Here is a 27301-nt window from a genome sequence, read left to right as displayed (position 1 = left end):
AGTTCATACTCAAATTATCAAGTTTCCTCACAAATAAAGATTCCACAGATTGTAAAATATACCTTTATGTGCCATTAAGGAAAATTATGACACTATCAATTTTTAGAAATATTTTGATTTCAGAAATGCTATATTGTGAAAACATGTTCATTTTAGAACTGATGAAATATAGTATCTGTGGAATAAATTCTATGAAATAATGTGAGGTCAAGATTGTGGTGAAGATGCCTTCCTACATGTTCAAGAGGAGACTGGAGTGTATTTTTGAGGCTACCAATTACCATTTTTATAGTGGATATATTTCTTCCCAAATATTGAAAATTTATGTCCAATTTTATGTTACTGCTACAAATCTTAAAATGCAACATTCTGACATGATCTCCAATCTTTTCACCTCCACTAAGGTTCTCATATTTTGAAATACTTTGATTCTAAGTAAACATCATTTGTTAAGCTAATATTTATTCATCTTCCATCAATTAAACATGTACTGTTCAGACTGAGGTAATATAATTCCAGTTAACGTAAAAAAAAAAACAAACCACCGACATTTTACCTAGTCTGTATGGACATTGCTAGGGGGAAATGTAATTTTTCCATCAGGAAATCACCACTTAACCTCCAGTGCTACTTTCTCAGAGTCCAGAGACCCACAGAATCTGGATGGCAGGCACTGGTTCCTGGCTTCCTATATTAAGTCAAGAAAGGGCATTTAATCAACCCATCTTATGTTATTATGAGTTAGGCCATTTGCTTATACAATTATTCAACAGAGAACATTGTGTAAAGGAGTTCAGCACTGTGCAAGTCAATTCTACTCAAGTTTCTAAACTGAGAGCATAAAAATTCAATTGGGTCTTCTAGGTGGAACTGGAACAGAGTAGTGAAAAGAAAATGCTGTTTGTGGGGTTTAGAGCTCAGTACAGGGGTTAGGTCATTCACCTACACATCCCCTGAGCAGAGAGCTAAGTGAGTGGCCTGGAAAAGGCACTCCTAAATGTCTGTCACTATGTGAAAGGGAGCAAGGACATGGGCTCTTACTGTAGTCACTGGTGAGACCAAGGGTTGAACAGTGGTCCTCAGAACTTTCAGGACATCTTTTCTGTCACTGATTCAAGCTGTCTTGAGAGAAGATGAAAATTAGGAAAAATGGAGTGCACACCAGGAAAACAACGGGCCCTCAGGAACCTGGCAGGGAAGAAACACTAATGCAGCTAGAATTCTCTTTACCTTTAGAAAGTTCCTCATACCAGTGACTGTCTCGACACGCCAGCCTAACATCTAACGGGGAATAACAAATCTACACACAAAAACTTTCACCACATCCCTAAGACACACTCTAAAAATTTTAAATGAGAGCGTGCACATGAAATCTCAAGTGACAATGGCATTATAACTTGAGAAAAAAAGAAGTGGTGACAAGGAGGTAAGAATTTCTTTATTTTCTTCCTACAAAAATCATGTAAACATTAGCATAGACTTCTCATTACCCCCAAATTCAAAACCATTATGACACATTAACCTTAAGTTTAAAATAAACAGTCAGGAAGAATAAAACCAGGTATCAGATAAACACAGACAGTTTGGGTTGTCTTGACTGGTTTGGTAAATCTTTCCTTCTGAAGGCTTAGTGGGATCTGTTGAGGAGGGACTGAGCACACTCCACCACTGGAACAGAGAACAACAGAGGTTCGGTGGACTTTAGCAGTTTCAACAAACATCACATTGTGGCACACCCTCTCTCCCCCCAGCTGCCCTGAAAAAAAGGACAGGATTAATTACTCTGAGCTCAAGTTCCAGCAATGGCAGTCTCCCCTTTCCCTCCAGACGCAAGGTTGGGGCATTATCCACAGGCTTGAGAGAAGGAAGTACAAGTCCTCTAAATCATAAAGTGGATACACTAGACTCAGGTCTTCCTTGTATCAGAAAAAAAGCCACAGACACACGGCCACACAGACTGGAGAAGAGGTGAAAATCTTTGCAACTGCCTCTCCTCCTGTTGAGGATGTTTTCAAGAATACAGCCCAACTAATTCTATGTCCTAATAGATTTTTGGAGTGGGATAGCTTAATCAATGTTTGGTTTCTAAAGCAATATATATTGGTAAGAAGTACCTGGTATAGCAATCATGGAGCTTGGTTAGATCTCCTTTTCAATGTCCCTTTTAAATACCGATTTGGGTATACCTGCTATAAATGTCACTTTAGCCAACAAGAACAGAGATAAATCTCTCAGAGAGAATTTAATGTACTCTGTTGGTAACTATTCACTCGTGATGAAGAATAAGCTATACCAGCAACCTGGTAGAGAATGAGGTTAGGCAGGGCCTTTGCTCTACTGAATCCTGACAGAGATGACAGTTAAGTCCCCTTTCATAATGAGCTCCTGGAGGCCGAGATGGCATGCCCTAACCTTGGAACATCTGTTAGCTCATCTGAAAAAGGACTAAAATATGTAAATCAACTAGCATATCATGTAACATACATATGTGCTCCACAAATGTCTCCTCATCAACTATAATAATAGTGGACATTTACTAAGCACCAACTATGTGCCAGACCCTGTATTCGGTGCTTTATATAAATTATCCCCTGGTAGGTGCTACTAGCTCATTTTCAAGAGCATTAACTAAGGTTCCAAAATTCAGTTTACTCAGACAATATCAAAATGTTAGCTAGGGGTGTGGCTAGCATTTGAACCCAGCTTGTCTGATTTAAAATCCCATCTCTTTCCATTACTTCACGTTGTCTCCTGAAACTGTTACTGTACCTTTGCGTGAGCCAGAGAGTGAAAAGCAAGTGAATTATATTAAAAACCTAAGAACTCTAAATTAAAAATGTCCTGTCATGCCTTGGTAGACTAAAGAAGGAGGGGTAAGCAAAATGAAATACAAATGTAAACCTCAAATGAAAGAATAAAAACGTGCTGTTAAAGATCTCAGAGTAATACAATTATTTAGATGTCTGATTTTCCCTCCCCCAGAGGGCATTTAAGGAGATACTAATCATGTTCTTTCTACCTTCCTCACTCCTCAAGATTGGACATTAGTTCGATCTGCTTAAGCAGCTCCAGCACCCAGAATGCACCTAGTCAGGATTTATTCGTGGAAACCCCTCAACAGCAAGAAAGGCAGCTAGGTAGACTGCCTAGTCACTACTCCTGCTCGGCACCAAGGGCCAAGTGTTAGCTTCTGTGTCCTGGAATATTAGGTTGGGTGGTCTTGTTACCTGCATTTTATGATTTGTCTACCACACAAACCATTGTATATTTTAAAGAACTGTTCACTTAGAGACTGGATAGAGAGGAAGAATATGGGGATGGAAAACATAAATGAAATATAATTGTGAATGCCTAACCAAAGCATAGAATGGGTTGGAAAGAAAATTTTAGGGCCAGCAGAAATAAAGCCAGACTCCTTGTGCTTTGGAAGATGATTAAAAATCAATTTGTCAATAACAAGTGACTGCCTTCAAGTGCTTTATCCCTTTATCCTCTCAATCTCTATACCAACAAAAATGGCCAAGGCCCCATTTTTCTTTTCCAATACTGGTAACAGAAGTTTGGACCATCTACTATAGCTCTTTATGAATATGATGTGACTCCTATTAGCTTTTCTTGACAGTAAACCGGAATTTCAGTAGTATGTTTAGGATTATTCTGGAAACTGAGTAAGTACTTTTATGATAAAATTCTACTCTCAGCTGAGACAGACTGGTATCAGCTTTCCCTGTAACCCCTGGAAGACATAATTATTCATGTTGCTGTCAGTTTTAAACGAACACGATTGCAAATAAAGGATAGAGCCCCTGATAAAGCCTAAACCTAATCATTTTCCATCACTCCAGTTTTATTTCGATTTTATGTGCCTACATGAAGATACACTTAAACAACATATATTTATATATGTAAAACATAGATGATATGGGAGTTTCTGACAAATGACTTAATAAAACTTTATTAACTATATAACCTTTCAATACCAGAGAAACATCAATATGTACAAATCAGCATGAAGTTCCCAGCTCTCACACTCTGGTTATATGAATATGCCTTGAGCACCACAGAACAAACATTAATCCTAATTTAAAAAGAAAAATAATCCCAACAAACCAAAAAAACCCTTCAACTCTCTTGAATCTGTCTTCTTTACACCATACATAGAAAACTCTCTTTTATTGTATTTCCTTCCATCTTGGTCAGCTTCCAAAAGAAGTATCAAGAAAAAGTGACAGGAGGGAAAGGACAGCAAACCACTGTAGGTAAAAGTGATGTCTCAAAAGAACTACTTCTGGAAATTCTTCTTTTTTAAATACGAAATTGTTTTAACCTGGAAGATTTCCATTATGCAACAGGTATGAAAAATTGAAATAGAAAAAAAAAAGAATAAGCCCAGCCCTTAATTTTCAAAATTCAAAAACTCAAAAATTGCAATCGCAACAAGAGTTGGGGTAAAAGGCACCCAGCGCAATCCTTCGCAAACTCACTTAAAGAGCTTCCTGGCTTACAACTCATGCCCTGGAATCACTGCATTTGCTAACTGTAGAGGCAACTGGTATAAAATAAAGGCATCAAAGACAGACCTGACGGGACCGTGCGGTCCTTCATGGGATTTCACGTGAACTCGGATGGGCGAAAGAAAGAAAAATCAAAGACTGAAGACGGAGACAGAAGAAAAGAAAACACACCGAGGATGGAGGGGATTTGATGTACAAACTGAAAAGCCCATATATGCAGAATGGATTGCGTCCTTGACTACAAATGTGGATTATATACACATTTAGATTACGTTAAATCAGTTCATATATTACACCTGACAATTCTAACAGAACATCTCTGGTGTGAGGCAGAAGGAGGTGCCATTGTCTCGGCTCCTTAGGGCCCTGTCCTTTTCCCAGGCTGGTCGGAGGCCTCTGCACACGAGTCCACAGCATGGTATATGAACGGGTAAAGCTTGATATCCGGTCCGGGGGTGGAGCAGTGTCTGCACTCTTCATTGTAATACCGCAGCAACAGCTTATACACTTCTCCTGGAGAGGCAAACCAATGTATACGTTAAGGTATACAGACGGAAAAAATTAGAAGAAAATACTCTAGATTTATCTTAATCTAAACAGCATATGCTCAAATCTGGCTTTTGAAAACATAGCATGAATTGCATATGCTTGGACGGATTCCCTGACATAAAACTAAGTTATTTTAAAAATGCTCCTAAAAAGCTACTTAATAGCTCATGATTAGAATGGGCTATACACATGGTGCCTGGACTCGTTCTGGGAGTTTGTGGCAATCCTAAGGATACATTCAGCTCCCTAGGTAGCAAGGCCTTTCAAGTTCAGCTGAAACACCCTGTATGAGCATGCTGGCATGTCTGATAAATACGACTCAGCGTGAGGCCTCTTAAGTTTTAATTTACCCTCACTGTCTTCCCCCTTTTTGTTTTCTGTATACACCAACGTAGAAACTCCAGGTTCTTTGCCTTATTTTAATGAGCTGACATACTCATTCAAGATAGCGGATGGAATTGTGCCAGAGTAGAGAAACAGGCCTCTGCAGCTGTTTACCCTCCAAGAGCTTTGCCCTCCCCTCTCAAAGTCACTCTTCCCGTTTCTTCTGATCCACGTGATCCATCCAGATTGAGCAGGTGCTCCTCCTGGATGGTGCACAATCCATCCAGATACAAATGTCAGGACGATCTCCTACTTACCAACAGTCAGTTTCCTCTCAGTAAGGAAAGTGTGCATGCTGTAAATGTCTCTCATCAATTCTGCGTCCCCAAAGGTGAAATAAACCACATCTCGTTCAGCTGCAGCAGCTGCCAGTATCTGTATTAAGGCTGTTGCAAAGAGAAAAGACAAAGCTATATATGACACTTCCCATCAAGATACCTTTAGCTCCTTCCTGGTGTGCCAACAGTTTTATCCTTGATTAAAGATTTATAAACCCAATATACACATTATTAGAAATGGCAAATACACGATAGGCATAAATCATCTAGTTGTGTGACTTTTCAGATATGCTGTTCAGAGTATCATTAAACTATGAAATTTCCATTCAGGTGCTCTTTCTGGGTCACAAATAAAGGAAGGTGCATTTGAGCACAATCAAGGCACTAAGGTGGTATTTTTTTTTCATTTATATTAATTTGGAATTAAAATTTTTGTGTTTGATTGATTTGTTTGCATTATTTTGTCTTACACGTAGTCAGTGGTCTTCTGTATCACAGGAGCTCCCTGATCCCCCTGACCAACGTACTTGGGAGGTTCTGATGCTCTCATGGACCCTACAGCTGCGCCCTCATCCCTCCTGCACTCCCACCTCCACCCCAGTCACTGCAGCACAGAGACAATGTGACTGAGGACACTATCCAGTAACTCCCTGGTATGCTGGATAGAAAAATGATTGAGAACCACTGTCCCCAAGAATCAAAGTTAAAAATCACTGAGCCTAAAGTATGTTTCCAAAAATGAAGTTCCTTTACAATCCAATCTTAATCTCAATATATAGGATTCATTCTAAATAACAATGACAAAACTGAACAGTTATAATAAATGCCCTTCTGCTAGTTACATTTCTTTTCCTTCATAAAGTGGAAAGTGGGAATCAAAAACATTACGGATGCTGTTTGTAGGGTTTTTGACTTTTAAGAGCAATGTTAATATTCTACATATTCAAAAAATATAAAGTATGAATGGGAATGGGGGAGGAACCTATAATTGAAAGCAAACTAAAACAAGTGAACCTAATTTTATTTCAAATGAATGACATAACTTCACTGAAGGGAAAGGAAGAAAGAACTAATCAAAGTAATTTACAAACAAAATATCTGATTGTATACCCTCAGTCATGGGCAAGGAGCAAAGAATTGCAAACAAATCCCCAACTCTTTTCACCAGGTTTATTGTGGCAGCACAGGCAAAGCCATTCTGGAACCATCTGTGAATACAGTAGAGGACTGTGCAAACGAGTGTGTTGTTGTTGGGGACCAGGATTCTCACTGCAGAAGAAGGGGCAGACAAACATGGGATGAGGAAAGACAAAGAAGGACTCTCGGGGGGAGGACTGAAACGCAAGGTGTTGGTGCGTACTCATGATACGGACATTTGTATGTGTGTGTATGTGTATATACGTATATGCCTTTCCTAGCTTTGTCTGCTGCAAGGGCTCCGTAGCAATGAGCACATCTAGCACCCACATCCTGGTTTCCAATGCATTCCCCACTAAAAGGAACTAAGTTCCTTGGGAAATGGCCGATTCAATGGTTGGGACAGGATAAGTAAAAGGGAGGTCCAGAGCACTTTGCTATACCATAAAGTAAAGAAGTGGTCAAAAACATGACAGAGGATAAATTGATGGGAGCTTGTCACAAGGATACAGCAGCGTACTTTGAAGGAGCACCCACTAGCCAAATTTGGGAAAAACTGAACAACAAAATGTTAAGTACAGTAATGAAATACAAACCACGGAAAATAAATGAAATCCCGAGTCCACAATGACAATACATAGATAAACAAATACAGGTAGAAGGGCGGGGGCTCTTGCTCACAGAACAGAGCCAAGGAATCACTAGCAAATGAGAGGGAGTGCTGGAGTGGAAACATCTTTCTGCAACCATCATAGTAAAGACTGGGTCAGGCAAAAATCATTAAGGGGTGCTCAGTCTAGGGGAAAAAGACCTTTTTTTAAAATTGTGCTTCAGGCGAAACTTTACAGAACAAAATCAGTTTCTCATTCAACAATTTATACAGAAATTGTCTTGTGACACTGGTTGCAATCCCCACAATGTGTCAACACTCTCCCTTTTCATACCCCAATTCCCTGTTTCCATCCGTCCATTTTCCTGTCCCTTCCTGCCTTCTCATCACTGCTTTTGGGCAGGTGTTGCCCTTTGGGTCTTCTACACATGAACTAAGAAGCAGTTCCTCACATGTGTTACTGTTTGTTTTACAGACCTGTCTAATCTTTGGTTGAAGGGCGAACTTCGGGAGTGGCTTCAGTTTTGAGTTAAAAGGGTATCTGGGGGCCACAGTCTCGGGGTTCTTCTGGTCTCTGTCAGATCAGTAAGTCTGGCCTTTTATTTCTTTTTTTGTGAATGTAAATTTTGTTCTACATTTTTCTCCTGCTCTGTCAGGGACCCCTATCGTGATCCTTATCAGAGCTGTTGGTGGTGGTATCCAGGCACCATCTAGTTCTTTTGGGCTCAGGCTGGTGGAGGCTGTGTTATTTGTGGTCGATTAGTCCTTTGGACTAATATTTCCCTGTGTCTTTGGTTTTCTTCATTCTCCTTTGCTCCAGATGAGATGGGACCAGTAGATGTATCATAGATGGCTACTCGCTAGTTTTAAGACCCCAGATGTCACTCACCAAAGTTGGATGTAGAACATTTTCTTTGTGAACTTTGTTATGCCAGTTGACCTAGATGGCCCCCATGACCACAGTCCCCAGCCCTCAGCCCTAGTAATTCAGTCCCTCAGGACGTTTGGATGTTGTCTAGGAAGCTTCTATGACTTTGCCTTGGTCCCATTGTGCTGACTTCCCCTATATTGTGTACTTTCCCTTCATCAAAGTTAACACTTATCTATTACCTAGTTGATGATTTCTCCTCCCTCGTAGCTATCAAATATTCTTTCTTTCTGTGTGTAAACTTTTTCTTCAGTTTTTATAATAGTGGTCTCATACATTATTTGTCCTTTTGTGATTGACTTATTTCACTCAGGATAATGCCTTCCAGATTCATCCCTGTTGTGAGGTATTTCACAAAGTCATCATTGTTCTTGACCACTGCGTAGTATTCCATTTAGTGTATGTACCATAGTTTATCCATTTACCTGTTGATGTGCACTTAGGTTGTTTCCATCTTTTTGCTACTGTGAATAAATTCTGCAACAAACATGGATGTGCACGTATATTCGTGGGATGGCTCTTATTTCTCTAGGATATATTCCTAGGAATGAGACTGCTGGATCATATGGTATTTCTATTTCTAGCTTTTTAAGGAAGCACCATATTGTTTCCTATAGTGGTTGTACCATTTTGTATTCCCACCAGCAGTGCATAAGAGTTCTAATCTCCCCACAACCTCTTTAAAACTTGTTTTTTTTTTTTTTTTTATATTAGTGCCAGTAATGTTGGGGTGAGACGGTATCTCAGTAGTTTTGATTAGCATTTCTCCAATGGCTAATTGGGAAGCCCCGGTGGTGCAGTGGTTAAGAGCTCAGGCTGCTAACGAAAAGTTCAGGAGTTCGAAGCCACCAGCCGCTCCTTGGAAACCCTATAGGGCAGTTCTACTCTGTCCTATAGGGTCGCTATGAGTCATAATTGACTTGACGGCAACAGGTTTGGTTTTTTTTTTTTTTTAATGGCTAATGACTGCGAGCATTTCCTCATGTCTCTGTTAGCCACCTGGATGTCTTCTTTGGTAAAGTGTCTGTTCATATCCTTCCCTCATTTTTTAATTGGATTATTTCTCTTTTTCATGTTGAGGTGCTACAGTATCTTGTAGATTTTAGAGGTTAGACCCTTGTCAGATACGTAGTAGCTAATTTTTTTCCCGTCTGCAGGTTCTCTTTTCACTCCTTTGGTGAGGTCTTTTGATAAGCGTAAGTGTTTCATTTTCAGGAGCGCCCGGTTATCTGGTCTATCTTCTGGTGTTTGTGCATTGTTGGTTACTGTTTGTATCCTATTTATGCCATATATTAGGGCCCCTATTGTTGTCCCTATTTTTTCTTCCATGATCTTTACATCTTTAGGTTTTATATTTAGGTCTCTGGTCCATTTTGAATTAGTTTTTGTGATGGTGGGAGGTATGGGTCCTGTTTCTTTTTTTTATGGATGGACATCCATTTATGCCAGCACCATTTGTTAAAGAGATTGTCTTTTTCCCATTTAATGGACTTCGGGCCTTTGTCAAAGATCAGTTGACTGTAAGGGATGGATTTATTTATGCCTGGCTCAATTCTGTTTCATTGGTCTATGTGACTCCTGTTGTACCAGTACCATGCTGTTTTGACTACTGTGGCTGTACAGTAGGTTCTGAAATCAGATAGTGTGAGGTCTCCTACTTTGTTCTTCTTTTTCAATAATGCATTACTTATCTAGGGCCCCTTTCCTCCCATAAAAAGTTAGTAATTAGTTTTTCCATCTCATTAATGAATGCTGTTGGTGTCTGGATCGGGATTGCAATATATCTGGAGATGGGTTTGGGCAGAAGATTCACAATGTTGAGTCTTCCTATCCATGAGCATTACGTTTTTCCACTTACGTAGGACTCTTGTTGGTTTCAGTAGTGTTTTGTAGTTTTCTTTGTATAGGTCCTTTACGTCCCTGGTAAGATGTATTCCTAAGCATGTTATTTTTTAACAGGCAATTATAAATGGTATAGTTTTCTTGATTTTCTTTTCAAAGTTCTCTTTGTTGGTGTACAGGGATACAACTGATTTTTGTATGTTGATTTTGTATCCTGCTACCATGCTTTATCTTTTTATTAGTTCCAGTAGTTGTCTTGTGGAATCTTTGGAGTTCTCTACGTATAGAATCACATCATCTAAGAAGAGTGATAGTTTTACTTCTTCTTTTCCAATCTGCATGTGCTCTGTTTCTTTTTTTGCCTTACTGCTCTAGCTAGGACTTCCAGCACACTGTTAATAGGAGGGGTGACAAAGGGCATCCTTGTCTTGTTCCCGTTCTCAGCGGGAATGCTTTTTCACAGCCTTTCTCCATTGAGAATGATGTTAGCGGTTGGTTTTGTATAGATGTCCTTTATTACGTTGAGGAATTTGCCTTCTATTCCTATTCTGCTTAGAGTTCTTATCAGGAATGGGTGTTGGATTTTATCAAATGCCTTTTCTGCACTGACTAAGATGATCATATGATTCTGTTGTTTTACTTATGTGGTGGATTATGATGATTGATTTTCTAATGTTGAACTATCCTTGCCAACTTGGTATGAATCCCGCTTGGTCGTGGTGTTTTTTTTTTTTTTTTTTGATATGATGCTGAATTCTGTTGACTACAATTTTGTTAAGAATTTCTGCATCTGTATTCATGAGAGATACTGGTCTATAATTTTATTTTTTTGTGGTATCTTTGCTTGGCTTTGGTGTCAGGGTTATGCTGGCTTCATAGAATGAATTCAGGAGTATTCCTTCCTTTTCTATGCCCTGAAATAGTTTGAATAGTACTGGTGCGAGCTCTCCTCTGAATGTTTGCCAGAATTCTCCAGTGAAGCCATCTGGGCCAGGCCTTTTTTTTTGTTGTTGGGAGTTTTTTTTTTTTTTAATTTTATTACCTCTTCTTTCCTTATGGGTCTGTTCAGTTCTTCTACCTCAGTTTGTGTTAGTTTCGGTAGGTAATGTGTTTCTAGAAATTTGTCCATTTCCTCTAGGTTCTCAAATTTGTTAGAGTAAAATTTTTCATAGTATTCTGTTATGTTCCTTTTTATTTCAGCTGACTCTGTTGTAATTTCTCCCAACTCATTTCTTATTTGGGTTATTTGCTTCCTGTTTTCTTTTGTCAATTTGGCCAATGATTGACCGATTTTGTTGATCTCAAAGAACCAACTTTTGGTCTTGCTGATTCTTTCACTTGTTTTTGTATTCTCTAGTTCATTTATTTCTGCTCTAATCTTTATTTCCTTTCTTCTGGTGGCTGTGGGCTTCTTTTGCTGTTCTCCTCCTATTTGTTCGAGTTGTAGGGCTAACGTTTTGATTTTGGCCCATTCTTCTTTTTTGATGTGCGTATTTATTGCTATAAATTGACCTCTGAGTACTGCCTTTGCTGTGTCCCAATGGTTTTGGTATGATGTGCTTTCATTATCATTTGATTCTAGGAATTTTTTGATTCCTTCTTTGATTTCTTCTATCACCTAGTTGTTTTTAAGCAAGGTGTTATTCAGTTTTCACATATTTGATTTTTTATCCTTGTTCTTCCTGTTATTGATTTCTATTTTATGGTGTTGTGATCAGAGAGAATGCTTTGTATTATTTTGATATTTTGGATTTTCCTGAGAGTTGATCTGTGGCCTAAAATGTGGTCTATTCTGGAGAATGTTTCATGTGCATTGGAAAAGAATGTATAATTTGCTGCTGTTGGGTGGAGTCTTCTATATATGTCTATGAGGTCCAGTTGTTCAATTTTGGCCTTTAGATCTTCTGTATCGCTACTGAGTTTCTTTCTGGATGTTCTGTCCTTTACCAACAGTGGTGTGTTGAAGTCTTCTATTATTATTGTGGAACTGTCTATTTCTCTTTTCAGTGCTGTTAGAATTTATGTATTTTGGGGCCCTGTCATTGGGTGTATAGATATTAAGGTTATTTCTTTTTGGTGGACTGTCCCTTTAATCATTGTATAATGTCCTTCCCTGTCTTTTATTGTTGATTTTGCCTTGAAGTCTACTTTAGCTGAGATTAGTATTGCGACTCCTGCTCTTTTATGGTTACCATTTGCTTGATGTATTTTTTTTCCATCCTTTGATTAATAAATTTATGTCTTTGTGTCTAAGATGTGTGATTGTAAACAGCACATTGATGGGTCACATTTTTTTATCCATTCTGCCACACTCTCTTTATGGGTGCATTTAAACTATTTACATTCAGTGTGATTATTGATAGGTATGAGTTTCTTGCTGTCAAATTGTTGTGCTTTTCTTTTTTCCTGTGGTGCTGACATTTTCTTTGTTCCTCTTACTCTCCTGTGCTGAGTTACTTTTCTTTTGTTATTGTAGATTTTGTGTTTACTAAATCTTCATGTTTTCCCTTTTTCTTCTGATGAGGTTTGTTAACTTTGTTTGTGGTTACCTTGAAATTTACCCTTATCTTCCTAAGTTTCAACTACTCTTTTATTACTTGATATCACCCTGACTTCCTCTCCATTTGAAAGTTGTATACCTACGCAATTTATTCCCCCTTTTATTGTTGTGACATTGCTGTCATTTACAGACTGATGTCTCTGTTTCCCTCTTATAAGTCTTTTCGCATTGTTTTATTATCGGTAGTTCTTTAGGATAGTATCTGGCCGATGCTGTCCTATGTCTTAGACTCCAGTTGTTCTCTGATATTGTTGGTTCTCTAAGCAAAGGACTCCCTTTAGTAATTCTTGTAAGTCTGGTTTGGTTTTTCCTAATTCCCTTAATTTCTGTTTATCTGGAAATGTCATAATTTTGCCACTGTATTTGAGAGAGTTTTGCAGGATATATTTTTCTCGGTTGGCAGTTTCTTTCTTTCAAGGTTTTATATACGTCATCCCACTGCCTTCTTGCTTACATAGTTTCTGCCGAGTAATTAGGACTTAGTCTTATTGTTTCCCCTATGTAAGTGAGTTTTCATTTTTCCTGAGCTGCTCTCAGGATTCTTTGTGTTTCGTTTTGGAAAGTGTGATTATGATGTGTCTTGGTGACTTCCTTTTAGGGTTTATCCTATATGAGTTTGTTGAGCTTCTTGGGTGTTTAGTTTTTAATGTTTTATGATATTTGAGACGTTTTCTCCCAGCAAATCAATAATTTTCTCCGTGTTTTCCATTTTCTTCACCTCTTCTGGAACCCTGACATGCACAAATTTTTGCTCTTGATTGTGTCCCACATAATTATTAGTTTTTCTTCATTCTTTTCTCTGATTTCTTCTGAAATAAAGTGGCATCCATTGATTTGTCTTCAATCTCACTGACAGTGTCTTCCATTGTTTCAGATTTGCTCCTCAAACTTCCTATTGAGTTGTCCGTTTCTGAGATTTTGTTATCCATCTTTTGGATTTCTAGTTTCTGTATTATTTCTAATTGTTTACTTATTTTGACATTTTGTTGTTGTATTATTTTCCTGAACTCTTCTATTGCTTTGTCTGTGTTTTCCTTGATTTTGTCTACGTTTTCGTTGATCTCATTCCGTATCTCCTGGGGGGCCCTAAATATTAGCCTTTTGAATTTCATATCAGGTAGTTCCACTGCCTTTTCTTCTACTGGAAGTTAATACGATTCTTTATTTTGGCCATTTGCTGGAGCCACCTTGTCTTTATATGCTTTGATATTGTCTGTTGTCTCCAAAACATTAAGGTATTATTTTCTTTATTTATTGATTGTATGTTTGTTTGTTTTGTCTTGCTTTTTTGTTTTGATATGTCAGGGTAGGTGGGCCAGGCGTGTGTTGCTGCTTGCTTATCTATGGGCACGATAGTTTTCACCATCTTGTCTGGGTGGGCAGGGCAGCAACAGGCAGGGAAAGCCCGCTTCACTATACAATGGTTTCACGAGGTGGCTGAGGGCAGACTGGGTGGGTGATATCTCTCGATGTTGGTCCAGTGGTGTGGGAGCTTTCCCACCCCCTCACTAGATAGGAGTGGGTGTTGGATTGGGAATGGTGGAGGCTCACTTCCCACCATTCAGCTGCTGGTCAAGTGGCGGGAGGTGGGCAGTGTGGGCCTGGTGTGGCAGCTGGACTGAGCACTGTGGGTGCTCTAGCTGCGGTGGCACATTGGGGCCAGTAGGGGGGCGGTGGCGTATTGGGCTCGTTGGTGGGAAGAAAGAAAAGAAAGATTTTTTTAAAAGTAGCTGACAGGTGGGGGTTAGGTGGCCTTGGAGGCTGCCAGGAAAGGTGGGGAGGTGGCATATGAGGCTAGGTGGGAGGCAGAAAGAAAAGAAAGTAAAAGAAAAAAAAATAAAATAAGCGGAGGCATGGAGGGCAGGGCGGACCCAGGACAGCAGCGGGCCAGTGGTTCTTCAGTCATGGTGGTGGGGTAAGGTCTGGCAGCAGGCTGGGAGGTGGCGTACAGGGCTAGGTCTAAGCAAGAAGGAAGAAAAAAGAAAAAACAAACAAAAAAAAAAACAGGTAGCATGGTGGGGGCTGGCGGGTGGGGGCAGAGCAAACCCAGGGAGGCTGTGTGCCAGTGGCTCTCTAGCCGAGCAGTGCAGCATGGCCTGCTGAGAAGGAGTGGAGGTGGTGCACAGAGTTAACTGGGAGGGAGAAACAAAAGGAAATCAGAAAGAGAGAGGGGAAAAAAAAGACACTGAGGTCGTTCGCCGGTGGGGGTGGGGTGGATTAGGAATGGTGGGGAGTCAGTGCTTCTCTCACCAGGTGGTACAGCACGGCCTGTCAGGACAAGGCAGAGGTGGGTATGGGGCTAGGTGGGAAGGAGAAAGAAAAGGAAGAAAGGGAAAGAGAAAAAAAATATGGTGCTGTGGGTACCAGCTGGTGGGGTTGCGGCAGACCTGGGTGGTGGTGATCCAGTGCCTCTCCAGCCAAGCAGTGTGGCATGGTCCATTGGTAAGGGATGGAGGCGAGGCAGGGGGCTAGGTGAGAAGGAAAAAGAAAAGGAAGAAAAAGAAAAAAGGCATGGTGGGAGCTGGCCAGTGGGGGCAGGGTGGACGTGGGGCAGCGGTGAGCTGATGTCTCTCTGGCCAAGTGGTCATGGCCCATTGGGAAGCAGTGGAGGCAGTGTACAGGGCAGATGGGTGAGGGGTTGAAAGCATATTCCTCTGGTTATTGGGTGCTGTCTCCTGTTGGGATCACTGTGAAGTTGCCTTCCTGTACTCCCTGTCTGCGTTCCTTGGTGGCTGTAGTCCAAGATGGCAAAGCTGTGCCGTGTTAGCTGGCAGGGGATCTCCACTCCGTAGCTCTCCTCGTTCTCAGTTCTCTGCCAGTTTCTTCTTCCATTCGGTGCTTGATTTAGTTCTTTATCCCTTCATTTGATGCTTAGGGTTCCAGGATTAATGACTGTATCTGTTTTACGTAGATTTTGGGGTCTTTGCTGCAGAGGAATGGCATGGTGCTTCTGTCTATAGAGCTATGTTGGCTCCATCTCTTAGGGGAAACATTGTCTTAAAGTGTCTTCCCACAGACTGATCATTAATTGCAAGGGAGAAAAAAAACCTACTAACAATACAGTAGAGAAATGGGGCAACGCCTTGACTGGGTGACCAAAATGAACGTCCCCATGGGGTTAGATGGGCACCAAGCGCCTCCAGATGTGATGCCATGAGAAAGACACAACATCACCTGTGCAGGGTGTGACTGAGAATGCACAACCTCAACCTGATCATGAGGAAACATCAGACAAATGCAAAATAAAGAACACCGTATTCTTCTAAAATGTCAATTTTTTGTCAAAAGACAAAGAAAGGCTGTGGAAATACTCCTAATTAAAAGGGAGGCTAAGGTGGCCCTCAGTAGGGCAAATGCTAAGTGCTCAACTACTAGCAGAATGGCCAACAGTTTGAACCCACCCAGAAGCCACTTGGAAGACAGGACTGCTTCCAAAAGGTCACAGCCTGGAAAATCCTATGGAGCAGTCCTACTCTGCAGACATGGGGTGGCCATGAGTAAGAATCGACTCAACGGCAAATAACAACATGAGAGTCTTACTTATCTTTGTGTTTCATAGCTAGCAAGGTGCCTGATACACAGTAAATGTTCAATAAGTACTTGGGAAGGGGAGGAGACTAAAAGAGGTGGCAGTTAAATGCAATACCTGACCCTAGACTGAACCCAGTACTACAGGGGGAAAATGCCATAGAAGGTTTTGTTAGGTAATCTGAGAAAATTGGAATATGAGCGATAGATTAGGTAAGAGTACTGTATCATTATACATTTATAAATTTAATAAACTATAAGTAAGAATATTTTATTCTTAGGAAATACACACTGAAGTATTTAGGAAAAAAGGAATAATAAAAATTGTGTTGGTATGTATGTATACATATATACACAGATAGGTGTAATATTTGAATTTTTTGAAACATTTTATAAATTATTTTCCCAATAAAATATTTCAAAAATTATGGAGGAAGGCAATTTTTTTTTTTTTAAAGTTGATTGGTACATTTGAAATAGTTGGGCAGTCCCCAGCTTTAGGGGAAAAACTATGACATTAAAATGGACGTAAGATTCTAAAATAGTATCAGAGTATTTCCTAATTTCCAAACTAATATTTATGGAGTATCTACAACATGTGAGGTGCCATGACTAGGCCTCATTAATCTCAGAGTGTTGACAGTAATTAATCTCAAGATAGAGATAGGTTTTAATTAAAACTGTTCAACCAACTTATGCATACATTAAAGCTTCAGTGCACCCAGTTTTAAAACGTTCCTAATTAACCTAAACTACACGTAAAAATGGAAACTAATGAATAGTCATCCTCCTCTACCAAGAGGTATCATTTCTTACTTTTCAGTGCAAATTTGGTTATAAGTATTTCCTACTAAAAAAAAAGAAAAAACTAAAAGAAAAGTCCTTTTAGTCCTATTTCCTCTTTACATACAGAATTATTAGGTCACTGGTCATTTGCCATTTATGAAAGTGTAATATTAATAAAAACATTTGAAATGTATCTCCTTATAGTATTTATTTTTAAAAAATGCTCCACAATCCACGTTGTCACCGTGGACAGGTTCTTGTTAAGCTTGATAGAGCTATCAAAGAGGCTGGATTTTAATCCTATATAGATCTTAATATGAGAAAAGTACAAAGTAAAACCAATTCACACTACATTCTTGATTTTACATCCATTTCTCTCTGGGCACATGCAGTGACATAAACATGTGTTCCAACAATTGGGACGGCTACTACCTAGCTCTGTGACCTCAGTCAAGTGACTTAACTCTCTTGGCCTCACTTTTCTCAGTTGAGCAATCAAGGGGTTGAATCAGATGATTCCTAAAGACTCTTTCAGACTTTAGGATTCCATAATCTCTCTCACAGTCCTTCTTCTTACACTGGATTTTAGACTATAAATACACAAGACTTTCAGAAAGATAAACTAACCATGACCCTGGATACATCAGTAATTTTTAAACATACTAATTTTAAACATTAGACCCGTACTATTTATATAATCCCCAAGATCTCCGCAAATCTAGAGGACTATGCCTCATGATTTAAGTTAACTTTCTTGCATCACAAGTTAGAGGAGAATAAATCACAAATCTAACAGGGTACATGGACTGACTCCAAGTGTGATATAAAAGCATCAAATTCTAACTTCAAGGACAACTAGGTGCCAAAATAATCACTTAAATTAGCCTGCAGGGAGCTAGGTTTTAATTTTCTTTTTGGCATGAACGTTAGCTATGAAGAAAATATAAATAAATATGACTAACATAAAAAATCAATTCATAGTGTCCTGCTGCAACAAATGAACCAAACAAAAAATGAGTAAAATGACGGATACTGATACCACAGGTATAGTCTGGAGACACTGGTGTGGAATATTGGTTACAGCTGCTAACACTGAGCTCCGACAGCGTGCTGAGCACTGACCCAGGAGCTTTACAAGCACCAACTAAGATTTACAGCCACTAACTCATTTAATGTTTACAACAATGAATGAAGTAATTATTAGTATTCTCATTTTCAAAATAAAGAAATTTAGGAACCAAAAGGTTGTTTATTTATATTATTTAAATGCACGCTAGCAAGGAGGCTAGAATAGTATGGATTTAAAAGTACTACTGATGTCCTGGAGCCTTGGTGGTGCAATGGTTAAGAGCCTGGCTGCTAACCAAAAGGTTAGCAGTTTGAATCCCCCAGCCACTCCTTGGAAACCCTATGGAGCAGTTCTACTCTGTCCTATAGGGTTACTGTGAGTCAGAATTGACTCGACGGCAACAGGTTCGGTTTTTTTGGTTTACTGATGCCCTGCTGAAACCCAGTCTCTGATGAGTGCTCATCCCTTCATCACCCTGCAGGCCCCAGCCCTGCTCACCAGCCCCATACACCAAAGGCTCCTGCCTGTTGTTTCCACAGCACAGCACCACCCCAGGCCCTCTCAGTCTCTAATTGGTCGTGTGGTGTTCTGGCTACCGTTCCTAATCTTGACACCACCTGTCCCTCCTCCTCGCATCCCATCACTACTTATGTTACTAAAGGCTCAAGCTTTGGTCCTCTGACCTGCTTTAAATACACCCTCTCTTTAAAAAATTCAGCCACCATCTCTAGAATGGCAACTCTCAAATCCAGATGCTGATCTAGAGCACACAGCCAAGGCTGCCTAGGCTGGAATTCTAGCCCTGCCACTTGCTATCTGTGGGACCTTCAGCTATTTACTTACCTCTCTGTGCCTCGGGTGTCTCACCTATGAAGATAAAAATAAAACCCTAATAGGCTGTTGTGAGCTAATACATGTAAGGAATACACTTAGTACAATGTCTAGAACATAGCATGCACCCAACATGTTCTTAGCTAATAATAATAGGAAAGGATATGTTAATTAGTTTTTCAGGAAGACAGGGCCAAGTCTGAAGGTTGGTTCTGATACTTAGCGGCTATCTCTCTTTGGGAAGGTTTACTTAAACTCTCTACAAATCTTGTCTTCCTCATCTTAAAACTGGGGTTACAAATTGAACTGCAATCTAAATGAGAAGATACAAGAATTCTTAGACCTGGCTGATCATCAGCAACCCCCAGAGAGTTTAAAAAAAAAAAAAAAAATCCCCAAAGCCAGGTCCCAGATCCACTAACTCGGTTGCATCTCCTGAGGTGCTGTTAACAAACATTCACCTACTCCAGAAACCAATGAAAAGCATACTATCACATGAGACCACATGCTGGGTATTGGGGCCACAGAAGAGGGCAATACAGAAACACTAAGGAAGAAATACTCTTACTCATACGTATAGGAGCAAGTCTGGGAGAGAGATGGAAGTGTGATCTGTTCTGATTGGGGTAGGGGGCAAAGTGATGGGGAACCTGTGGCAGACAAGCTGAGGTGACCTGGCCCACCATTCTATTCTTCTTCCTCTCATTTTTGGTGACTGTTACCCCTTCCCCTCTTCTATAACCATGCCTCCCACAAACCCTAGCCAAAGGGGTAGGCCAGGCCAACCACAGACTAACAGAAAATGGCTTCTTTGTATTGTCTAGGTCCCACCTCTGTAGATTAAATTTTCCTGGAGTTTGGCTATCTTGATTCCAAATTAGCAAAAATAACTAGCAAAGACATTATTTAGATTTGATATAAATGGGATCATCAGGTACGGAAGAAAATGGATTTATAAGAAGTTTTTATCTCTCAGAAAATCTTTCATTTAATATAAATACATCACAGAAGTTAACTGGAAATCCCCTTAATCTCGAAAGGAGATCTGTCCAGAGTTTATTGATTCCCTGGCTATGATGATTTGGTCCAAAGGATGGGAAAGTGATCCAGGTCAGTCCAATTAGAGTATTTCTATAGAATTTTAAAAACCAAGGAGTCCCTTTTTCCTCTTAGGTCACTTGGCTACAACGTTCTAAGCCTGGAGTGATTTGCTCCTGTTTCCTGACATGCAGAGATAACCTGAGGAGAAAAGAATAGGGCCATCATACTGAGAACATAGCAGGAAGGGCAGGGACCATCACACACACTGACTAGAGGGAGCATCTGATCCTAGGATGCCATCTTCCCTGAGGCCAACTCTACTCTGCCCTTCTTGGACCCATCAGCCAGTATGTCCTTACAGGTGTAAGCTATAAGCTACACTGGTGTCTCTTGCAACTGGAAGAACTAGAAGAATCCTATCACAGAATATTTTTGGGCAGGGAGTGGGTGAGGAGGGTTAGGGAACTTTCTGGAGTAGTTAACACTGGAGTGGAGTCTTAAAAAACAAAACAAAACAAACAAACAAACAATAACAACAACAAAACCCAGAAGGAATTAGCCAGACAAAGATAGGCAGCTTCAGAAGAATGTGCAAAGCCCTAGATTAGTGAATGGCACGTAGAGGTTTGTGAATAAATCTGTCAAACAGAAATTCATCGAGTATATGTTATTTACTAGTCACTGTTAGGCACTGGAGGTAGGGAGTAGGGACAGAAAAGAAGACAACCGGGACTACAGTTGTTTTAACTATGGTTAACTGGCAATGGCACAATCCTTTCTATAAGTCAAGTAACATACTATATGGAGATGTAAAAAAATAAACACTGAAGGAAATGCATGAAGAAATTGACAAAAACACAGAAAAGAGAACTGTAAAGCAGCACTCAGCCCTTGACAAACAAGCAGATGAAGTCTGAAGAAAGAGGGTCTGGTCTAATAGGTACAGAATCTCATAGACTAATAGAAGCTAGGTTCTATACCCTTCAGAGGCATCTTTCCAAGGGCCAGTGTAATATCTTCAAAAATTAACTGTTTAGGCCACAAAGAGCTCAAAATATTCCAAAATTAGAACTAATATTATCTGCATTCTTTGATTACAATACAATAAAATTAGAAATAAGGGACAAAAGAAATACATTTTTCAAAAAAATCCACCATTTAGAAATTAAAAAGTCTCTTAAAAATCTCAGTGAATCAAAACAAGGCTCAGGTGCCTGGGGTCTAATGGCAGACTTGAGGCAGGAGCCCACCTCGCAGCCTCTGCTGAGTTGCATGTAAAAAAAAAAACCCAATTGCCTCAAGTTGACTCTGACTCATGGCTACCCTATATGTGTCAGAGTAGAATTGTACACCATAGGGTTTTCAGTGGTTGATTTTTTGGAATTAGATCACCAGGTCTTTCTTCTGAGGAATCTCTGGGTGGATCTGAACCACCAACCTTTTGGTTAGTAGCCGAATGTTAACTGCACCACCTACGAGACAGGATGGAGAAAGCTGCAAAAAATGTTGCTCCCATCCTCATGATAAGAAAAAGTCAAACAATATACAATATCAAAATGTTTCCTTACAGCCTAGAAAGCCCTGTGGGGGCAGTTCTACTCTGTCATACAGGGTTGCTACGAGTCGGAATTGACTCGACGGCACAACATTTACTGAGTGCTTACATGGAGCCAGGCCCTACTCTAAATCAGTGGTTCTCCACCATGGGGGATGGTGCCCCTCCAAAGACATCTGGCAATGCCTGGAGACATTTTTTGGTTGTCACAAGTGGGAGGAGGAGGGAGTGCTACTGCCATCTAGGGCTCAGAAGCCAGGGATGCTGCTTAACACCCTCTCAATACAACCACCTGGCCTAAAATGTCAATGGTGCCAAGGTTGGGACGCCCTGTGCTACGTGAATAAACTCATTTGATCTTGTAAAGTGAGCATTCTTTTTATTCTCATTTTACAGATGAGGTAACTAAGGAACAGAGAGCTTAAACAGCTTGCACAAGGTTACAGCTTGTAACCGGCAGCCCTGGGATTCAAAACCAGGAATCTGGCTTTAGAGTCCACTTTTTAAACTATTACACACTGTTGTCTCAATAAAAAATAATCAGACAATGGATAACTATACAAACATGTGATAATGGTTAAGCCAGTAAAGTATATCAATTAAATGGAATAGTATTATTATTGTGATATATAAAACATATGTTTATAATGTTATATTAAATAAAACTGAGGAATACAAAATTACATGTATGTGATAATTACAAGGAGATAAAATATGAGGGAAAATAGAAACATGTGATGTTTGAGTAGAGGGATAATGGTTCTAAAATTTTATGTCTAGCCTAGGGTCTAGAATATAGAAAGATGCAATGCTGTATTTTTACGCTAATAACACATGCCTTCTACGCTTGGTTGCCAACCACACCCTCCTCCTGTGAGGTATTTCTGTAAGCACGTTACACCAGTTTTTTTTACAGCAACATGTAAAAAAATTTGGCACAGTGCACTTATGAAAATATCTCATGGGGGAGGGGCGCATTTGGCAAACAAATGTAGAAGGCACGTGTTATTTGCATAAAAATACGGTAACTGCTGAATGAATGAATTTATGAACATTCTTCTAATAGTTGTCACAATAATGTACAATTATAGCAGTTCAAAATTAAATTGTCTTAAATTGGAAAACTCATGTACAACAAGCATATGAAAATATATTTAGCCCTATTTCTAATAAAAGAAATACAAATTAAAAAATTTACACAGGCATATGCTCCCCTCCCAAGAAAAAATTGATGATTTTTGTTACAAAAATATATGCTCACAACAGAATAATGCAGATAAAAAGAAAAAGAATACCTATATCACCCACAAACAGACAACCATAGTTAATCTTTGGACACAAACAGATACCGTATTTTTTGCAAATATTGCACCCATACGTATAATGCTTAGGAAAATGACGTGGGGAGCAGGGGTGGGGGGAGGTGGTGGTGTTGCTCAGTTAGCAAAAAATGTGTAATGTGCGCATTATGGACGTATAAATACAATAAACATAGAGAACCTCGAATCTGGGTGTGTGATATTACATATATATTCATAACTGAATTTTAAAAGTGGTTTATATGACATATATGATGTTCTCCCCCATCGGGTGGTATTCCAGGAACATCCTTCCATGTCAACAGATATATTTCTGCAATGGTTTTTAATGGCTACATAATATTTTGTTACACAGATGTACTATAATTTATTTCTTTGCAGAATCACAATTTCAGTAACCATTCCCCCACTGAAGGATATTATGATTGCTTCTAATTTTTAAATGATTATTCAGGTAACGAAAGGCAGGGAATTGTCAAAAAGCCACTCCAAAGTTTTTAAAAATCTCAGTAACTGAGAAAATGAATTATGTACTAAAAATCTTTGAATACTATGCTTGATAGTCACTGGAGGAAACCAAACTGCAGTCTGAGACAAAGGCTTTTAAGTTATAAAGCAAAGCAAAGAAACCAACACATTTATAAAGCTTCTCAAACTGTCCATAAGGAATGACCAAGGCTCATGGCAGACCTGGTTTCTGGACTGATGACATGAATCTACTCATTCATTTTACTTCAGAGGAAAACAGAAAAAAATTGTCTGTCATAAGATCAATAAGCCCAGAGTGAGAAATAGGTTTTCTCAAACAAACTGGGGATGATAAGGAATTTCATAAAAAACTAGAAATTCTTTCTTTTATAGACTTCCAAAAAACAGAGAAAAGTACCATGCAGTTTTTATTTTTGAACTTGATGAAAATGTGGGTGAAAGTCTTTAGAATAAGGGGATAGAAGAGATTTTTCTAAGCATGTCATAAACATTTTTACATACAAAAATTAACTCTGTATGGCAATAACCCAACAGGCTGACATAAATGAAAAACAAAACTGAGAAAAATACCTACAACATATGACAGTTAAGTTACTATTTCTTAATATACAAAGAATTATTACTAGCCAGTGAAAAATCAAAACTACACCCAAAAATATAAATGGGCAGAAGAGGTGAAAAAACAATTTTCAAAACAAATAAAAATGGCCAATCAACAAACAAAAATTGTTAAACCTTAGAGAAACTTAAAAATCCCATCCTGGTGACACTGCTTGAGCAGAGGAGAGAAGGTAAACTGACAGAGCCTTTCTGAAGGGCATTTACAACAGGTATGAAAACATGAAGGAGTCCCTGCATGATGCTGTTAACACGCTTGCTACTAACTGAACGGCTGGTAGTCTGAGTCCACCCTCATGATCTGTTTCTAAAAACCAGCCCTGGAAAACCCTATGGAGCACCGCTCTACTCTAACACACGGGGGGTTGCCGTGAGTTGGAATAGACTCCACAACTGGTTTTCTAGTTTATCAAAATATAAACAATACACATCCTTTGATTCATTCATTTACTTCTAGAACTTCACCCTAAGGAGGTAAGTGTATCTAACTTACAGACAATTATACACTGCAACATTGCACTACAATTATAATATAAAGGAAACAACCAACTGAACAACGACATATCTGTACATGCATTAGAATACTATGTAGTCATTAAAAAATGTTGACCGTAAATGCACATTTCTTGGTTTTAAAAGCTATCCATGAGATTGTAGGGTTTTCAAAAAGAAGAGGTTAGAGAATAGAATATATGATATGATCTCATTAATGTCAAATGATCACAGAGCTGTCCAAAAGGATGCCCACCCAAAAATTAAGAGTGAATTCTAATGATTTTCACAAGCTTCACAGTATCATTTGTACAAGAATAATGTTTTTTGGGGGGAGGGAGAGAGGGTTCACATTCTGACGTACTCAAGTGTCCTATTCCCAATAATAAGATGGGTTTTATCTAGTTTGGCTATCAACACCAGCTGGCTGTTTTATGTTTGCTTTTACTGTTTAGTTGCTACTTTGGTAACTCTTCTAAGCAATGATATAATACTATTTTCTATAACTGATACTTTCAAAAGTAAAGCAAATGTCATAATCTGGTAAATGGTCAATAGCTTTTTGATCAGATTTTGTGAATCTTCCACCATAAACAACCGAATGCTTCCTGACCCGCGCCACAGCCTCTCTCCCAAGCTAGACTCCCACAGCACCATAAGAATAAGAAAGAAAAAGGGTAGTGTCAAATATTCTTTTTCTTTGTGGTATCTTACTATGACAGAACAATGGAAATTGGGTTTGAAGGACTGACTTTTTTTTCCAGTAAAAATGGTGTTATCTTCTCTACAGCAACTCACTCACCTTTTAATCTAGAATCACCTCCAAAGGCACCACAGCCCCAGTTTCCCGTGGCCACTGCAGAAAGATGCTCTGAAGAAACTCCAGGGCGGACAAATCCACAGTAAGCCTGAAGGATGAAAAAAACATCAAAGCATGAGAGTGACCAAACACTGGCAGATTTCTGACTGATGTTCTAGGAGTAACAGTTATCAGATGTATCAAACAAAGAGATAGAGAAAAGCCCGGAATTATATAAGGACAAGAGTAAGAAATGACAGATTCTAACATTTATTTGTTTAATGCTAGGAAAATCAAATACCTTACACTAATACATGTCTCAGTTTCTTTTTCCAATTCAAACAAACACGAATGGAAATATCAGAGACAGTTCAAGAACTGATGGGATCCCAACCACCAACTCCATGAGCTAAAGTGGAAGAAAGGCATTTGTTACAATACTTGGTTTTGACGGTTTTGACGACCATTTTCTCATCAAGGCAAAGAATTACTAGCAAGCTTTCTCAGCACCTCTCTCTCTGAAGTATTGGGACTAGATTAATAACTGTGATTAGCTTTTAAGGGTGTTTCCTGCAACAGAAATGCTTAACAAAGAGCAAGCAACCACCTATAAAAAGGATTCCTGTACTGAGTAAAAAATAACCTTCAGATCCTTTCCAGCTCCAAGTCTCTAGTTTCACAGTTCTGTTTTAAGCTAAATATTAAAAAATTTGTCAGTACCCTGAGAAAAGTACAATATATCCCAAGGATGCTGGCTGAGTATTAATTACATGAACAGCTGATTTTGTATATGGGTTTATGGTCTCAAAGTTTCTGATTTCCATTTCTTTGCTGCCAGCATAGTTGGCCTTTCTGCCCCCTAAGGCTTCCTAGTTTTCTGAAACTATCGGACCATATTAAAAGGCTTGATATAATAGCAAAGCAAATCTACCCTGGGTTCTCTCAAGGACCAAATTAAGCCTAAAATATAGCTTATGTATAATAGTAAATAAAATAAAAAGAATGATCTGTGATAAATGTTTCCAGGGAAAAGCCCGGGACAAAGAAAGGTGCTTCTTTGAAACTCACACAGAAATACAGTAAATTGCTCTCTGAATTTTTCACAAAGGTATAAAAATTTATTGTACACCCTGTCTGGATGGATTAACAAGGCTATTCCTTCCACCCCCTCCTAGATTGTAAATCCTGACAGATATTAATTGTAAGTTGGTACCAGACCATTATTCAATGCTTCTGTTATGGAGCTTATAAAAGAACTCACAAATTACCTGCATAATCCGATGCATGGAGCTTCTGAAAATCTCTTTCAGGTCAAAAATATCAGCGAACTCAATTTTTTTTAGCAGGTTCTTCAAAGATAAAAGAGTTGCTACCATGATGCCAACAAAGGAGATACAAACCTGCTGTCAGAACAGACATACCTTTGCCACTTCACTTCCTGTCAAGTTCTTCTAACTCGTCTGGATGACGAGGAAGCTTTCCTAACCTCCTAGCTCACGTCTCTGTTTCATACCATTAAAATGCCTTTTTAGCCTTTTCCTTACTGCTGTCTCTATATAACCGGGTTAACTTTACTTCAATGAGCAAACACATCTTAGTGAGACTAAAGACGAAAAATGGAGAATTACTTGAAGCAAAATCAAAGTATTAACCAATTTTCCTGAAATTTTCTTGAAAAATGGCCATAACAAAAACAAACTACAAAACTGAAATTAAGCCATATTTAATGTTCTAACCAAATAAAATCAAATAAAACTGTAAAACGTTAATCAAATAGAAACAGATGATATAAAAACGATGGCAGGGTAGTTAGGTATAAACAATAAGTGGTTGTAATTAATATGAATTCTTTTACTCTGCTAAAAGTAAGTATTTCTAAGGTCAGAAATAAGAGACAGAGAATCAGTAAGCTCCTCTGAGTCCCCTTTAAAGGGACAACCAAGTCCTGTCCCTTCTTTGGTAAGCGGAGGTA

General features: G+C 39.1%; 1 protein-coding gene across 8 annotated transcripts in view; it reads right to left on the bottom strand.

Annotated features, from left to right (window-relative positions):
• Positions 1-240: 240 nt before the first annotated feature.
• The window catches only part of PARG (poly(ADP-ribose) glycohydrolase), a 155691-nt gene continuing 128630 nt past the window's right edge, over positions 241-27301 (bottom strand). For 6 of the 8 annotated variants that reach the window (XM_023742087.1, XM_004387943.3, XM_023742091.1 and 3 more), the window contains 3 exons: positions 25333-25438; positions 5705-5833; positions 3822-5027 (listed from right to left, as the gene is read on the bottom strand). In XM_023742087.1, the coding sequence (XP_023597855.1) occupies positions 4873-5027; positions 5705-5833; positions 25333-25438 (390 nt within the window). In that variant the 3' untranslated portion in view covers positions 3822-4872. Of the gene's footprint in view, positions 5028-5704; positions 5834-19711; positions 20256-25332; positions 25439-27301 lie in introns of those variants that run through there. The other 2 variants (XM_023742088.1, XM_023742089.1) reach the window with 2 other exon arrangements.

This window comes from Trichechus manatus, unplaced genomic scaffold, assembly GCF_000243295.1.
Source record: "Trichechus manatus latirostris isolate Lorelei unplaced genomic scaffold, TriManLat1.0 scaffold00200, whole genome shotgun sequence".
Classification (NCBI taxonomy): Eukaryota; Metazoa; Chordata; class Mammalia; order Sirenia; family Trichechidae; genus Trichechus; species Trichechus manatus.
This window is presented reverse-complemented; position numbering and strand designations above follow the sequence as displayed.